General features: G+C 35.9%; 1 protein-coding gene across 3 annotated transcripts in view; it reads left to right on the forward strand.

The window, feature by feature from the left end:
• Positions 1–16414, forward strand: part of LOC136822344 (ankyrin repeat and fibronectin type-III domain-containing protein 1-like) — a 78873-nt gene extending 62459 nt beyond the window's left edge. For 2 of the 3 annotated variants that reach the window (XM_067078581.1, XM_067078583.1), the window contains 17 exons: positions 819–1099; positions 1323–1401; positions 1632–1735; positions 4418–4527; positions 5473–5551; positions 5879–6001; positions 6776–6873; positions 10044–10134; positions 10479–10595; positions 10951–11101; positions 11801–11942; positions 12310–12423; positions 12714–12809; positions 13426–13551; positions 13712–13755; positions 14619–14889; positions 15008–16414. In XM_067078581.1, coding sequence (XP_066934682.1) covers positions 819–1099; positions 1323–1401; positions 1632–1735; positions 4418–4527; positions 5473–5551; positions 5879–6001; positions 6776–6873; positions 10044–10134; positions 10479–10595; positions 10951–11101; positions 11801–11942; positions 12310–12423; positions 12714–12809; positions 13426–13551; positions 13712–13755; positions 14619–14889; positions 15008–15976 — 2995 coding nt within the window. In that variant the 3' untranslated portion in view covers positions 15977–16414. The remainder of the gene's footprint in view (positions 1–818; positions 1100–1322; positions 1402–1631; positions 1736–4417; positions 4528–5472; positions 5552–5878; positions 6002–6775; positions 6874–10043; positions 10135–10478; positions 10596–10950; positions 11102–11800; positions 11943–12309; positions 12424–12713; positions 12810–13425; positions 13552–13711; positions 13756–14618; positions 14890–15007) is intronic. The other variant, XM_067078582.1, reaches the window with a different exon arrangement.
• The last annotated feature ends 695 nt before the right edge of the window (positions 16415–17109 follow it).

The raw sequence follows: 17109 nt of genomic DNA on the forward strand, positions 1-17109 counted from the left end.
ACGCCAAAGAATTATCATCTTGTGCTATCTGTAGGCATTAATTAACTGATAATACTTAGGGAATGAGGTTGACTTTTAAGAATATAGTTAAGAACACGGGAGATGGAAACATTTGACACTTAGATTAACTCCCTAAGATATGGAATTCGATCACCGAAATGACTTTGTCCTGCTTTGTCCAATATATTCTTCACTTGCGCGTATCAAGAGAAAAACAATGTGAACATGATTTTCAGATTAGAACAAAAAAATGAGAATAATCAAAAACAGAAGTAATTGAAAATCCACCATGTTGATAAAGGAGAGTAAATTTCGATTTAGTTGGTATCCTAGGAACAAGAGATACAGGTACAGTAGAAATGAATTCGAATGGTTTTTGACTACAAAAATAGTTGGGAATGGGACAACGTTCACGCGCTCCGGTCTTTCTATTGGTTTAATTCAATCTTTACGTCATTTCTAACCAATAGAATGGCTTCATTTCTTTTCTTCAACTCTTGCCTGCGAACCTGGCCTGAGTAGGGAATGGAAAAAGAGGCCCATCTCTTAAGCCATCAGCGCAAAAAAGCCTGAAAGTGGGTTTTGAGGTCTCCCCATACTCGGGAATGAAACCATAGAAAGCTCTTACAGTGTTAAATAACCACCGAGTTCAATAGGCTCAAGTTGGGAGTATTTGTGATAAATGACACCCCCACCCAATCTTGAATGGGTGGTTTCTGAGCAGGCTCGTGACAGAGTGTCTCGTTGTGCCGGTGATTTATGAACGCAAATGCAAAGGCTGTTACCTAAATCGTACGCATTTTCTTTGTTCTTTTTAGCCTGAGGAGACGGGCAAGCAGCTTGGATTTTCTCCCTGAAGCGATCAACAACAGTAAAGTCATCCAACAAGCACAACAACAATACGCCCAACAGAATGGTGGAACACAGGCTAATCATAACAACAAAGCCTCTAGCCCGTTCGCTCGAACTACTTCAATGTCGCAGCGATCGCCATTTCGAAAGAAGGTATCTTATCAAGCGGAACAGGCGGATAATTCGATCTCCGGCGTCCGAGAGCTGCGACCGAAAGGCTTGAAGCGAAGTAAAAGTGGCCTCGATGGTAAGGCTATATAATGGATTTTAGAAGTATCAACACAAGGATATTTTTCATGGATTGTATCTCCTATTTAATTTCATCAGGTTGTTGAAATCAGTTTAGTATAAGTTAATTTGAGAAAAACCCGAGCATGTTTAAGTTTTAAATGCTTTTCTTTCCGAGATCTGTAGTGCAAATACATAATCTATCGACTAGTCCATTGACTTTATAACTATTCTTTTTACAGCGTTATTCGATGCCATTGAACGACAGGAATTTTCGGAAGTTCGACGCCTCATTACCGTCCACGATGTCAGTTTGAATGAGTGGGTGCTAAAATTGCAATTATTATCCAGCATCCTTTTTAACCGAAAATTTATGGAATGGTTTCAGGAGAATGACCTAATTAAAAATTTTATAAGGGTCGAATTCCAGTTTTTTTGGGTGGTTTTATCAGGAAAAACAACGCAATCTTAGCTCTAAAAATATGAACCTTTATCCTGTGAATTCAGTAATATTGTCCATATTCAACTTTTTCAACCGTTTTTTTTTTTAGATTAAATGGGGATTCTTTTACACCACTTGATGTAGCCTTGATGCTCAACGAAACAGACATCTCAAACCTTCTCCTTCATTATGGCGCTAAAGAAAATCCAGCTTGTAAGCCAACTCTCTTATTTTTAATAAGAATTGTTTCGGCATTAGAGAGTATATTTTTAGAGCTCCGTTCACACTACCACCTTAAGTGACACGAGGCGTTTCCCTACTCTTATCACAGTATAACAATATATATTACATTATTTATTTAAAACCAATAAAATAAAAATATGAGGAGTCAAAATTTTACCGAACCATTCCTTTAAAAGACATCATATCATACTGCTTGCAGATTTCCCGTGGAAGTGTGTCCGCTTATGAAGTCGACAAGTCCGAAATGTTGTTTTCCAATTTACCTTAGACTTTAGAGCGTTCGAATTTTAAAACATTCGAATCGTGATGTTGACGAACAGAATTGAAAACAAGATGGTGGAGTAGTCCGTTCTAAATTTGGGCACGCTTCCTATATACGGGTAGCCCGATCTAGTCAAATAGTTGGATATCAGTGATTTAAACCCTTCGCACAAAGATTTCAATAAGAAGAAAAATTGTTCTCTACTTCCCAGACCATCCCAAAATTAGGATGAAAATTTAATTTCCATTTGCACCTTTCTCCTCTCACCTTCGTCCCTGGCAAATGAATTCACACATAGACTAGTTACATTTATGCAAGTTTATTAAAGACAATAATAAAATGCAGAGGGAAGGATCCCTTGTGAAATACCAGACGTCTTGGATTTTATGAAGTAAAAAAAAGTTTTGAATTTATGTTCAACTGATTATCCTACGCTTTACATTAGTGTGTGAGAAAAACCAACTGGCACAACGTTCTTTTAACGTTTATCTAACATTCACAACGTCCATATAACGTCAGATAAACGTTGAAACGACGTTGTGTGCCAGCTGAAAAAGAAAGGAAATCCGATTCTGTGGGCTTTCTTTCCTTACTTTCGCCATAGGAAATCTTAGTGTCAAACTTAAATGAACTTTACACCTGTATTTTATTGTAAAATGCGATTTTTTTCACCCACCATCGTTACCCCCCGCTTTTAGGCTCTTATGTGTACCATTAATAATAAAGTTCCGAATTTTATTTCAATAAATGACACTTTATCAGTTGATAACGAGAATAGCTTTACTTGACTCAAAATAATGTGTAGGGGAATCAAAATAACTTGGTTGCCAATTTTTTTTCGGACACTTTGGTGTGATTTTCAGACAAATATGACGGTCTCAGGCAAAAATCATAGGGTGAAAAATTAATGAAAATTTTAGCTTGAGAAAACGGAGACCTGTTGTATATTTTTGGAAAGTTCTCAAAAAATTAAGATTAGAGATATATTGCAAATATAGGTGATTTCTGTACCTAACTCGAGATATTAGCTGTTTTGTCCAGTTTTTCCAAAAATGTATAACAAGTGCTTTGACTTAAAAAAAACGAGCGATTTTACAAATTTCCCCCTACTATTTTTGAGGTGATAAAACCTTTTCCAAGCATTTAACTTGTAAGCGGATTTTAAAGAACTATTTCCGAGTCTTTCAAAAACGAGAGTACATATGAAACCAGACAAAAAGTTCGGCCTGGACCCATGTCCTTTGCTAGTAGAGTCAATGACAAGAAAAAACACAGGAGTATGAAACCGGATTAATAGTTCGGCCAAGCCCTACTGTCTTAGCTAGAAGGGGCAATACTTCACAAAAACAAGGGAAAGCACTATGAAGTCATTTGAAACAATAGTTTCACAATTTCGTTTTACACGAATAAAAAGGTCGGGAAAATGGAAAATAGCGCCCAAGAATCATATTCTCAACTTGTAAAGTTTCCTTTTTTGCAGATAAATTTCGAAATTGTAATTATTTCTTACTGGTAGTAGCGCTGAGTAGCGTGAAACCTCGTTTTCAAAATAACAATCAAAATTGTTTCCAATTGAGTATATATAATACAATAAAGAAATAAAAAAAATAGGATAGGGATATCTGCCTACGCTTTATTCCCTCTCAAAAAAAAGTGTTTTCCTCACTTTCTTGTCCCCCTTTTTTTCTTCTTAATTCTATTGTAATTTATATCTCAAAAAAACACAATAAATATGAGTGAACCGCTTATCTATGATACAGTAAGTACAACATGGCTTCTTGAATACAAGGAACAATTTTTTTTTGAAAGTCCAAAAAATGGTGTAAATGATTTCAATCTCGTACCCAGAGCTACTTACAACACTTTTTGATTTTACAGTTATGGACATGAAACAATAGCTCTTGGAAATACCGCGGGGTGCGCCACAAAAAAGTTTCTCTTTTTCAAGTGAATTTTCTCGAGATCTAAAAATTTTAAAAGACTAAAAGGTCGATTTTCGAGCACTTTTTGGAGGTAACTTTTTTATTCGATTGAGGAAAACTTTTGATCTAATTAACCAAATTTAATAAAAAAACCCTCAAAATTTAAGTTTATCCTTCTTCTTTTCAATGTAAAGAATATTTGTTCTTGAAAAATCTATAGAAATCAGGAAAATCAAGTTTAAAGAGAGAGATTTTTGGTGGCGCACACGGTACTGCCGCAAGTTTTCTTTGAATTTTTGAATTTCCTAAAAAATAACCGGCGTTCTGACCACTAGAATTTGGCTACGATGTTTGGGAAGCAAGAGATATCGACGGTGATTGGACGTGTCCCTGCATTTGGGTCTTTATAGAGTTTTGGTTTTTCTGAAACTAATACTAGTAACATCTTTTGTTTTTCTTCTTTTTTAGTTCACGAACCAAAAGAACGGACAAGCCATTTGGAGAGTTTGATGGAAACTGCTGAAGAAAACGTCAATAATTACAAAACGACACTTCTCAACTACACTGGTGATACTAAAGTAACTAATGCAATTTCATACCATCTAACAAAACTTGAAACCAGTCATCAACCTTTATAAATCCCGGACTAAGCTCTGGTTTAGACCATAGATATCTTATATATAGGAGCTTTTACTACCCTATTTGAAGCAAAATAATTCACTATCTTCAATGAAGTGACCTTTCAATTTAGCTTGCGCGACCCACGTCTGTCATCTTTCATTTATGAGTTTCTTGAAAGTGGGACCCGCAAAGAAGCCATTGCAGTGTTAAATATTAACATCGTGCGGCGCTTCATCATCACAAGTATTTCAAGTAAAAGTATATCTACCGCTCTAGATGCATTTACAACGCTATTGATCGATGCTACCATTAGGATGCTACTTTCAAAAAAGAACTCCGATCAAAGATTTTGGTTGGCTGAGAAAACCACCTCCAGGGTCTATTCATGATTAGACAGGAGAACCGTCGTGTGTTTTTTTATAATTTGATGTACACAAGACGGGTTCGAGCTGTGAGTCCAATACTCGAAAGTTGGGCTTACTCTAAGAAAGTGTGACCAGTAAAAGAATAACAAAATTTGATTGGCTATGTTTTCAACTGTTATTAGGATCTGAGAAATTCAAATTCTCAGCCCATACCATGCTATACATTTCGCCATCAGTTTATCAATGAAGAAATCATAGCATGGATTCCCAGGCTAATTCATGATATGCACAATTGCAATGGCAATGTCTTCTGGCATTACATCACGGACCCAATAGCTGGTTGGTTGTAAGTGACGTCAAATCAGTCAACACGTCACTTTCAACCAATCAGCTGTTATGGCCGTGGAAGACATTGCAATGTTGCATATCATTAATATATAAAACTTGAGTGAAACCTATCCTTTTCATATTACTTTTGTGCAAGGTTTATAGGTATTTTGAAATTACCGTCCAACTTTTTATCTTTTTTTTCATCAGGAAAACGAACGTCAACTTCGTGAATGGGAGTGGAGATTATATTTTTTACGTATCATGCAGAACGGATTCACAAACGCCGGTAAGAAGAAGATCTTCTTCTTTAAGACTTGGACAGATTTCCGACTTAAAAGACTATAATCAGGCTTGCTGTTACAAATTTTGTGGTAGAGGAACCAACCAAGCTTAAAGGAAATGATCACGGCATCTATCCACCCATCGCTAGACCTCGAAAAAGAATATGCAGCGTGAAAACAAAGAAAGTACTAGTTTCTACATGTCAATGTGTGGAGCAAATCTCAAACCTTTAATTTTTTATTGTTTGGGAAAGGTTTAAGAGGCCACTCTAGCCCTTTGGGCTTGAAACTCAATGTTAAACTCAAATTAATCGTATTTTATTTCATTTTAGAACCTCCATCACAGCCGCCTATCATCTCAACTGCACCACTATCGAGCGACTCAATTGTGGTCACCTTAAACGCACCTACATCCAGGGAAAATGACACTAAAGAAGTTATCACAAAATATCGAGGTACTTACTTTTTCACATCTTTCTTTAAAACAGAAAGAAGAAAAGTTATGGTATCAACCCCTACCTTCTCGCCATGCCGTAGTGCAGTGGTAGAGCATCCGGCTACGGCTCGCAAGGTTGTGGGTTCAACCCCAAACCGGGTTATACCAAAGATTCTCAAAATGGTATTTGATGCCTCTTTGCTTGATGCTCAACAATTAAGAAAAGAGTTAAGGGCAAATAGAGCAATCCAGGGAGAAATAGCCGTGTCCACCCCTACCTTCGGGTCGCCTCCAACCGCGGTTACAGACTTAGTTACTTAGCGATGCGTTAATCTTTTGAGGATAGACTGGTAATAAATTAACAAGGAAAATTACTTTCGACGACGGTATGGAAAACGCAAGTGTAGTCTGAGCGCCAGAGCCAGGAGCGCTTTTGTGAATGTAAGAAACCATACCATTGAAGTGAAAAAACAACGTGGATTTAGTTCAACTATTCGAACACACCCTATAACTTTCACTCCACCTCAAAGACTTTATCATGTGGAAGATAGTTCTTCAAAATCCGTTCGTTTAGTACACAGATTTTTGTCAGTTGATCCCAGAAATACATAGTCTAATTCGCAGACCTCTTAGAAACCGCCGGTCGTATCTATATAAGGTCGATAAAAAGCACAAATCCGTTAGCCGATAGCATCAGCTTAGTAAATACGATGGAAAGACTATCTGAAAATTCTATACTGGACTTTTTAATTTGAAATATTTATCTATGTTTAATTTTGTATCAATTCTTCAGTGGAATGGAGCAAAGATGAGAATTTCAATACAATGGAAGGCCACGAATTGTTAGAAGATAAACGCCATCTATGTTGCACTATACCTAGCTTACCTAAGGTAAGGCGTTCCCCTTGGTAACAAAACGTTCGGCCGCCCTCTTTAATACGCTGTTTTATCTGCTTTCTGTTTGAAATCCGAAGACACAAACCTCAATCATCCAAGTCCGCCCTAATAATATCCCAGCTGGCACACAACGTTGTTTCAACGTTTATCTAACGTTCACAACGTCCATATAACGTTAGATGAACGTTGAAACAACGTTGTGTGCCAGCTGGTACATCCTATTCATAAACTAAAATGATTACGTCAGGCAAATTAGGGAAATGTGTCACTCTTTTCTTGCCTCTTGATGCCTTTAAAAATCAAGTGAAAACCTGTTTCATAATAAAATTGTGTTTGAAGGTTTAATTATGTGTTTATCTGTTTTTGTCTCCGGCGTGTGTGTTCTTGCGTGTGGGTCAAGAATCGAAGAGGAGGGGATTTCCAATTTCCAACATGATGAGATGAAAAAACAATTTAATACACAATTTTTGTTATAAGAACTTGTACATTTTAGCATAGGGTCAGTTTAATTTTTTTCTCGAAAATTTTATGGTCGTTTCTTTACAAGAGGCTTCAAAATTTTCTCAATGATTTCCGAAATCAGAGGCCAAAATTGTTCGTAATTAGAGTATAGCTTTGAGCCTTCATCTCAGCCTCTTGTTGTTATCAAATTGTTCTTATAAAAAGTGTCATATACCCCTTCATCGATAACTTAAAAAAAAACACTACATTTACGAAAAGTTTTTCCCAAACAACCATTCAGTAGCCTTTGATTTTCGTCGCCATTGAAACTCCCGTGGGAAGACATTATGTATGTGTGTTTTTCCTGAACTGAGACGGTTAGCTTTCATATTTTCTAAATCCCGATTGACTGAGGACGACTTTGAGGGAATGAATGTCCAGAAACTCTTGATTTTTACAAAGTAAAGGTTTTGTTTTAAATAAGAGTGATATCGTTTGCTTACTCATCAATTTTAATTTACAAGCTTTTTTGATATTGAATTGACACGGATGTGGAGCAAAATTGGTCAGAAATAGGAAAAGAAAAACATTTTTTTGCTTACATCAGCACAATATAACAATAGGAAGACACTGTCCTGATATGAAATATGTGTCCGATATGAAACGGAAACACTTATGTAAAAAATAAAACCTTTAAGGATTAATCACACGATGGGTTATTTTTTCTTATTTGGCACTCCCTCAAAGAGAGCAATTAATCGTTAATTGCATCCTGTAGAGAGCAATAAATCGTTAATGACACTCTTCACTCGGAAAATTAATAACAAAAAAATCACTCGTGCAATTATTCTCGAATTGCACTCGTTATCATGTGATTAGTACTAGTAATCGTATGGTTTGGAGTGCAATTAACGATTAATCACGAGTAACAAAGGAGAAAATAGTAATTTGCACGAGTCCGAAGGACGAGTGCAAATTACGGTATTTTCTCCTTTGTTACGAGTGATTAATCGTTAATTGCACGACAAAACATACGATTCCGAGGTAATCGTCAATAAACATTCGAAAACCTCCTTTTTTTCTTTTGTTTAAAAAGAAAACATTGCAGTGTAATTTTTCTTTGTTTTCAATTAAAAGAAGCTATTGTAACGTAAAATTTCTTTGTTCTTTTTTATATTGAAGAAAAAATGTCTTTGTTTTTTATTATATAGTAAAAAAAAGTCTCTGACACAAGACTTGGTAGAGAAAAGAATAAGGGGACAAAAGTGTCCCCCCGCCGAAGAGTGCAAAAAGTGGTAATAGTGCAATTAACGATTAATCGCACTCCTCTAAACCAATCAGATTCGAGTAATTTTGCACGGCTGACGATTACACATACTAATTCGCCATCGTCACTATTCTACTGTGAAAAATTTGGAATGTATTTAGTATCAGATTAAAAATTTAAGTCTTCCAATCACGAAAGCTTCTTACCGCTGGAGTTTTCTCACCTAAAGGAAATACCTTTAGCTAGGTTTTAAAGTATAACGTCTTGTTTCATTAAAATATTGCATTATATCAATCAATTTTTTGCTAATTTTGCTAAGCTTGAATAAATATACCACACTTTCCAATGTGATCATAGTCATTATAAAAAACCCCGGTCTGGCAATGCATTGTTTTAGCTTTTTGTTCAATTTTCTTTTGTTACAAACAGTTTGCAAAATAAATCGATATTGATACGTAAGCTCCATCTTTTAACAATAAAAAGAGAAAAAAGCCTTCCAGACCAGTGTTTTTTATAATGACTATGATGCGATGGCAAGCAATACTTTTCAAGTCAAAATTCTTAATTCTCAAAAAAAAAACCTGAAAGTTTAAAGCCGGTTTGAGAACGTAGAACCTGATTTGAGGACATAAAGCTACCCTGATCCTGTTTTTGAAGGGGCCATTTTCACTCATCATGGCATTCTTTTGTTTTCGGATTTAATTTTTTATTTGTTTTATTGTCCTCCCTTTAATCGTTCTTATCTGAAATAAGGGAATGCTTTCTTTACTCTTTTTCTGATTTAGTCTTTTCTAACTTTTAGTGTAGCAAGGCTTTTTTTTCTTTGCGGGAACGAGTTTTCTTTATTTATACGATTGTGGCTTTTTGGATTTGCAGGTTTTCTTAAAAAGCTTTGAAAAATCTTTTTTCTATTTGTTGAAAAAGTTGGCTCAATAAAAGCTGGGGTATTGTATATTTCGAACTAGCCTAGCATTTTGATGGGATTGAGCTACGCGGATTTTTACTCCAAAAGTCTAGAAAGTGATTCGAGAAGGGTTCATCAACAAGAATAAGTCCTGCGAAATATTTGTAAATTTGGACTCATCTGCGAAATTATTGTTTGCTTTCTTAAAAAGTGTATTTGTTTAGACCATAGTCCGTATAAAAAACCCTGGTACGGAAGCCTTTTGTTTCTTGACATTGTTTCTTAATTGAACTTGCGTTGAGAAATTAGTTTGTTTTGCTCACTTTTTGATCATGTGATTAAATCTTAAACCAATCCCAAGAGGAATATTTGGTAACGTGATCAAAAACTGAGCAAATCGATTTTTATCTTTTGATATTAAAAAAGACCAGGGTTTTTTATACGGACTATGTTTGGGGCGTTTGGTTTGTTTACAAATGAGCCGCCCAGTAAATACCTGTAAAACAGGCCTTTTCTTGTATCCGTAAACTAAGCTTTATTTTCCCTCTACAGAATACAACACTATACGTTCGTGCACAATCAGGAAATCACAAAGGCTTTTCAATGTATGGCTACCCAGAACCAAGATCCGTCTCTCCTTCGTGTAAGTTTCCTATACAAATCACTCTCATTTCTGTTTGAATAATCGAGACAATACTGTTATGCGAAATTGAAAGTTTTCTATGTAAATCCTTCTTTTTTCTGTTCGAATGATCAAGGCTTCCCAGATCACTTTTTCAATTTAAGAATCCGTCTCACCTTTGAATTAGAGACAGAATAAGACTTTAGAAACCACTAAGACCAGTGTAACATTCTTCGCTCGAACAATTGATGCTTTTGAAGTTTCATTTACTTAATACAAATGCTTTTTTCCATCTGATTGGCTAATCAAGTCTTTCCAACTTTGCACGAGCTGACTTTTAATCGATGCTATATTTTTTACTTCAGCATGGCACGAGCTAGATAATAGTTTACCACGTTACCATGGAGTCAGCGACAAACTACACCATCTTGTTGATGACGTATTATCCGTTTCCCGAAAACAATCCGATAAATCCAGCGACGGTAAGAGCCTTTTTATCAGATCTATAAAATTAGTAGCACTAAATCTTTGTTTTGCTTGCTATTTTTCTAATGATGCTTCGAACCTGATAATTTTAGGTAACTGTCGGACGGGAATTGTGTACACAATACGCATCCCCTATATCAAAACATATCAGAGGGGATACGCGGACAGCCTAAAATTACCATTGGACAGATAATTTAGAGCACTTTAATTTCTGAAGAGAATAATCAAAAAAAAAAGAGCAAATGAAACCTGCCAAGATTGAATTGGTATTTAAGAAAATCGGCCGTTATTAACTCTAAGTGAAACCAAGTGTATACCTTTATATAATTTAAAGTCCCATTTACATTACAGATGGTTCTGATGAGGACACACCACCATGTGAAGCGCCACCTGTCAGATCACCAAAGACGAAAAATCCTTCGCGTAAATTGGTCAAGTCAATGAGCAAATACACTAATTTGATTTTCAATTCTGCACCAAAGCTATTGAAGAAAATTAAAGGGTAAGCTTGTTATGATTGTTATGTAATCAAAGTTTTTAGTCACTAAAATTTGAGAAATATGAGCTATACTATAGTTCGTTGTGTTAATTCCAAGCTCTAGTTGAAATGACCAACTTTGTTTTGATCACTTTGTCGATTCTTTGGTCAAATTTAAATGAAGAAAGATTAATCTTTTTTATTTGCTTGGTCAGCAAAATCAATAATTTGGTGGGTGGACTTTTCTTATAATTTGAATAGTAGGCAAAAAAGGGCTTAACATTGGGCCATTTACGATGAAATAGAACTTTTTACCGAATTTTCCCATTTGGCAGCTGTTCAAAATTTTCATTGAATTCGAATTAAATCATGACCTTGTTATAATCTCAGTTGTGTAGCCAGCTTCCAAAACATTTTCGATTACTTAACTAAAGTGCTGCAGCCTTTCCTTCTGGAGACGGAAATCTGTCCAATGTGAATTGTTTTTTTGTCCAGATAAGTCTTGAAATCGGAGATTTCGCAAAATTCAGGCTATAACCAGACATTCCGGCTAGTTCAACACTGTAACTAACAATCACAGAATGATCCAAGCTATTTTTAAGGCGTGGTACTTATTTGGCAGCCCTTTAGTATATTATTGACCAAATCATTTATTTTTTGAGGCGTGGCATTTATTTGCCAGCCCTTTTGTATAATATCGACCAATATCATTTATTTTTTTAGGCGTGGTATTTATTTAGCAGCCCTTTTGTATAACACGGACCAATCAAAAGTGTTGGTGACAATGGATGAGAATCTGCCCGTTGTGGAGTGCGATGATAATCATGCTAAATTGTTCAACCAAGAATTCTATTGGTTCTCCAAGGTACTTTATAACTAATTAAATTTTGTTGCTTAATATAACTTAAAACTAAAGTTTTTCTCAAATAGTAGGGGCCAACCCTCAGGATCCATGACATCTTTCGTGGGACTCAACTGCGTGTGGTAGGCTCGAAAGATCTTTACGACCTACCTGAGAGGGGGCGTCGAATCAGGCCCGGCAAAGATTTTTTAAGAGGGCAAGGGGCTTCTTTTGTAAGTTCTTTTATAAAAACCAGTAAACTTTGTCTGAGTCTGAAATTGTTATTAAATTTCTATTGTTCCAAACAATAGAGCTATCTCATAAAATCTTTCTTATAAATAAAAAAGCATGTATTACCTGTTAATGTGAACTTGTTTTGATTATTTCTTAGACCTCATGCACATGGGAGGACATTCAACACATGCTTTACACCTCCACAAAATCACATTCATCACAATCGGTTCATATACGAAGGAAACTTTTAGAATCTGCTCTCGTTCTAATGGTAAGTCGTTTACTGCATTCGAAAATCTCCTTCTATTAAGGCTAATATACAAATTTTTGTGAGTTTTTCTTTTCTTTTTGGCTGAAAACTGCAAATACCCTATAAAATCGGCAGCTCGGGGCAGTTGCAAACAAAAGCAAATAAAGCTACTAGCTAAGGGAAGGACTTTGCGAGTTTCGTGATTTTATTCTCTTTTCGCAAAAGTACTCGCCAAGTAAGAGAGCAAATTCATTATTTCTATGATTTCAGTGTTCTGATTTTCTAACTTCTCGTTACCTCTTAACTTTTAGAATGCGACAGGAGTGAACGATTTGGGTCCGATTCATGATAAACCTTTTCGTGATGAGCATGGAAGTGTTTTGCTGTTAGCTGTCAACTGCGTCAAGGTAATTAATTCAGTTTTCCGCTGAGCGAGCCGTTGGACCCTCACTTCTATAGTGGGGCGGGGGGGCTATAATTTCGGGAGGAAAATGTCAAAGAATATTTTTTTTGGCTTACACTATGGTGCAGTATATCTTCCTTCACGTACCTTGTTTGGCTGACTTCTTTTCACCCGTTGCCAGGGATTTTTGTTTTGCTATTTCTTTGACCGGCGGATGAGAATAAATCTGTCGAATTGTGTTTTATAAGCCTATGATTTCTTATTAGCAAATTTATTTCCATGAAAATCTCCTTAGAGATTGTCATGGATTTTTCTGAACACTTTTAGAAACTCTAAAATCAAAAATAAAAGACGGAAAAGTGCTTTGCCCTGGACTCACCGGGGGGGGGGGTCAAAGGGGGTTAAAGCCCCCCCCCCTAGACCCCCAGTTTCATTTTCATGAATGTATATCTTCGCTAAGCAGTATTCCCTTTCATGCATATTAGAAACTTAATCTAAATTTACAAAAACGATCCCAGCTCAAAGTGCTTAAGAAGATTCCCTGATATCTAGACATGCTTATCCTTGTACCCAATTTATATCCTAAATATTGACAGTGGACCCTTTTTTTGTTCCAACAGAAAATTTCGAGTTCAAAGACGATGACCATGAAATGGATTCCTGTACAAAAATTCTTGAAAAAGTCAACACATTCATCGAATAGTGATTCTGTCATGGTTCCTGAACGACTCATCCCTTGTGTACAAGTATGTAATTTTAAACTCTGAATAATATCGTAAAATCCCAACCTCTTTAGATACACGAGGGAAAACTTGATTTATGACAGTAGCAGTTGGTGTCAAGTAATTCTTTTTTTCATAAAATATTCCAAAATCGGGTCAAATCTGTATTATTCTCATTTTTTAGGAACAAGTTTGTGCTCACGAAGGATCTCGGACAAAACTTCCAAAGTGAGTGAACACAAAACTTATTGACACTAAACTTTTCACTATCATCAGCGACTTTTTATATAATAGAATAAAATCACGTTAATACACTCTTCTCGAGATGCATAAAATTACATATTCACAATGATAATTGTGTTGTTTACACCTCATGAGACATTTTGAATTTCAAGTACTTTTGTTTTAGAGTTAACGTTTGCCTTTTGAGAATTTAAATTGGTTTAATAAATGTATAATTTCATAGCAATGAAATCTGTTTGAAAATGAGGACAACAATAAATTTATGCATCTCGAGAAGAGTGTATTAGCGGGCGGGCTCGATACATTTGCGTAAACCAAATTTTAACGGGCATCATTAAACGTATCTCCTACCATCATCTTCCTCAAATTTTTGAGCAAAAGAAAGAAATACTTTCTCCTCACCCATAACGCCATGCAAGAATTTAGAGAAATTCCTTTGTTTATTCTGCTTTGTCAGCAAACGAAGCGCGCCTCCTTTCAATGCGCTGTTCCATAAAAAAACATACAGGGGGGTGGACGAACCTTTTCAAGTAAAAAAAATTATTGAAAATGTGTGGATAACCCCTAGAAAATGGCAAAATTTGCAAAAATACCCTTGGGAAAATTCTTTTCATACCTTAAAGCGAGGTTGGGCGAGTTAAAATCAGTCTTTTACCCCCTGGAAATGTTTACATAACTTTTTACCCCCTTGGAAAAATGAAAAAGGACCCCCTGGAAATTTTTCTCGGTTGGAAATGTTCGTCCACCCCCTGTATGGATATAAAATGGAATGGCCCAATAACATAAAAGAAGAATACCTTTGAAAACAAGCATATATATTTTAAAGTCTTCTTTTCTTTTTCTTTTAGGGGTTTATATCTTGGGTATCTTAAACTACGGACGTCCATGGACACACTGTCTATCATTGTCCCAAACGCACACACCAACGTTTTACCACACGTCAAAATACAAGATGTTCCTAATGTGACCAAGGATCAATGGCAATGGTTGAAAAGCTTTAACGATATCAACGGATTGGTCTCACATACGAAAGAATCGACTCAATCGGAATCGATGTTTGAACGGAGATTAAAAATCGCGATTAGGAAATTGTTCAATGCTCTTAATATCTCAACTGATGTAAGTAACTCCTAGACTAAACAAGTTACGTAAAGCTACGTAATGTTTCGCTATTAATGGTCGACAACATTTGATTTGCAAAAGAAGTTGCCTCTGTATAGTCTTTCCAATTTTTCAGGTTGCATTGTCACATCGCGTTTATGACCAAGAGGTTATCGAGCTCGATTCTGACGTCATGTTTATTCTCATTTTCCCAAACGAAGTTTGTACACCACCAAACCAATCAGACAATTTTTCTAGTTCAAGCGCCTACTCGGCATTACCGGTTCAATCGTTTGAAATGAACAATATGATGACTTATCAACCTAAACTTATGTCTTCGTACTGTCGGTTGTCAAGTATACTAGAATTAGAAAATTTAAGCGTACAACAAGCAATTCGAGAATCAATTTGTCATGATGAGACGAGGACTTTGAAAAATAAGCAGTCTCGATTATCCAATTATCAACAAAACGTTGACGACCTGTGGAAAGTGAGTCGATGGATTTTTGATACTTTACAATCATGTCAAGAGAAGAACTTAAATGTCGGCGTTCCGTTAAATACACTTTTCGGCGTGACGTCATGGTGTGACGTCATTAATAACCGATTATCGTTAACGAGTCAAGCGTCGGTGAACAGTATACCGTGTGCTTTATCAGATCGTGAGCGGGACTCTGAATCGATTAGTAGCACGGAAACATCAAACGAACTTCCGTCCCCGACGTCACCTTCAGCAACGGCGACGGTGACGACGCCAGTGTCGTTAAAAATATACGGGACCGAAGAAATTGGTTTCCAAGCAACCAAATATACGACAGTTACTGTTGATGATAACACGACGGCCCTTGATATTGTTCTTTTAGCGGCCCGACAATTTTTATCAGAACCTGAAAGTTTGAATTCTGAACCAATTAAAGAACTGTTGTCTGAGAAGAATTTGAAAAATCTTGCATTGGTTGTTGTTGCTGGATCACGTGAACGCGTCCTGCGGGATGAACTGCATCTGTTAAAACTTCAAAATCCCTGGGAAAAAGGTACTATATATTTAAGGCTGAAAAAGGAGGCTATTCGTGCCACAAAGTGGGGCCTCTCTACAACAGTTTAGATCTTTTTCTATTTTTTGTTTATATTTTTTTATTTTTAATATTTTTTTATTTTTCGTTCACGCCTTTTTGGTCGCTAATCGATTTGACGTTTGAACACTCAATTAGATTTTGTAAAATCGATTAACATGGATTATTTTACCCTAAATCTAATAAACAGTACTTAAAAAATCTTCAAAAATGAACAGTTCTTCACACTTTCTAATTGCGATGAATTTTTGTAATAGTGTTACTCAAATCAAAGGTGTCTCTATAATTTAACATTAATTTTTTAACTTATTTATTTTATGATATATTTTTGTTTTCGTCTCTATATTTTTTTAAATTCTTTTTTTTTCTTATTGAAAAAGAAATTGTAGTTTTATGATGTAATTTGTTCGAAAAAATGGTTTATTTAAAAGAAATATTATTGTACCGTTAAAGGTGAAAAATTAGTAGATAAAATACCATAAACTTTTCAATTCTTCAAATCCCGGTCTAAAGAAGTTATTTTCTGTCCTAAATTTTAACACCCCTGTCTCACAGCCCTAGTGCAACTTCTTTCCACCGTTCCAGGCGGGGATGAAAATTTCTATCGAAATTGTTTTCAAAAGCTCTCAAAAGCTTAAATGGGGGATCGCGTTTTGGTCCCCGTTTTGGAGTGCAGTTTTTTTCCATTGAGTTTAAATGCAGATTAAAACAAAGTAAATTCTCTAGTGGGGTTGAAATTACAGGGTCGTGTCTGTGACACAGGGGTGTTTAATGAAATTGGACTTACTGCCTGTAAGTCCAAAAACTGTGACGTAACATTTTAAAGTCCATCCCACCTCACCTAGCCTGTCTCCATATATGGAGAAATTATATTATATATAATTTATATAAATGTGGTCTCGACCACTAAAGCTTGGTTAATCAGGCCGCTAAAACCGGATTTCGACCGCTGACGTAATAAAAATTTGTGGTGCCGAAATGTTTCTCTGATCCAGGGGCTAACGTCAGGCTCACGAGTTGTATACAAACGTGGCAGAGTGATTTCTATGTCATCAAAAACTTTCATACCACTAATTGATACAAACTTCCTTCTTCGTTGGAACTCTTTCATTGAAGAAAAAGTGAGCTAATTTAATTAGACGATGCGGAAGTTCGATTTAATTAT

The sequence above is a fragment of the Clytia hemisphaerica genome, unplaced genomic scaffold, assembly GCF_902728285.1.
Source record: "Clytia hemisphaerica strain Z4C2 unplaced genomic scaffold, Clytia hemisphaerica genome assembly, whole genome shotgun sequence".
NCBI classification, from domain to species: Eukaryota; Metazoa; Cnidaria; class Hydrozoa; order Leptothecata; family Clytiidae; genus Clytia; species Clytia hemisphaerica.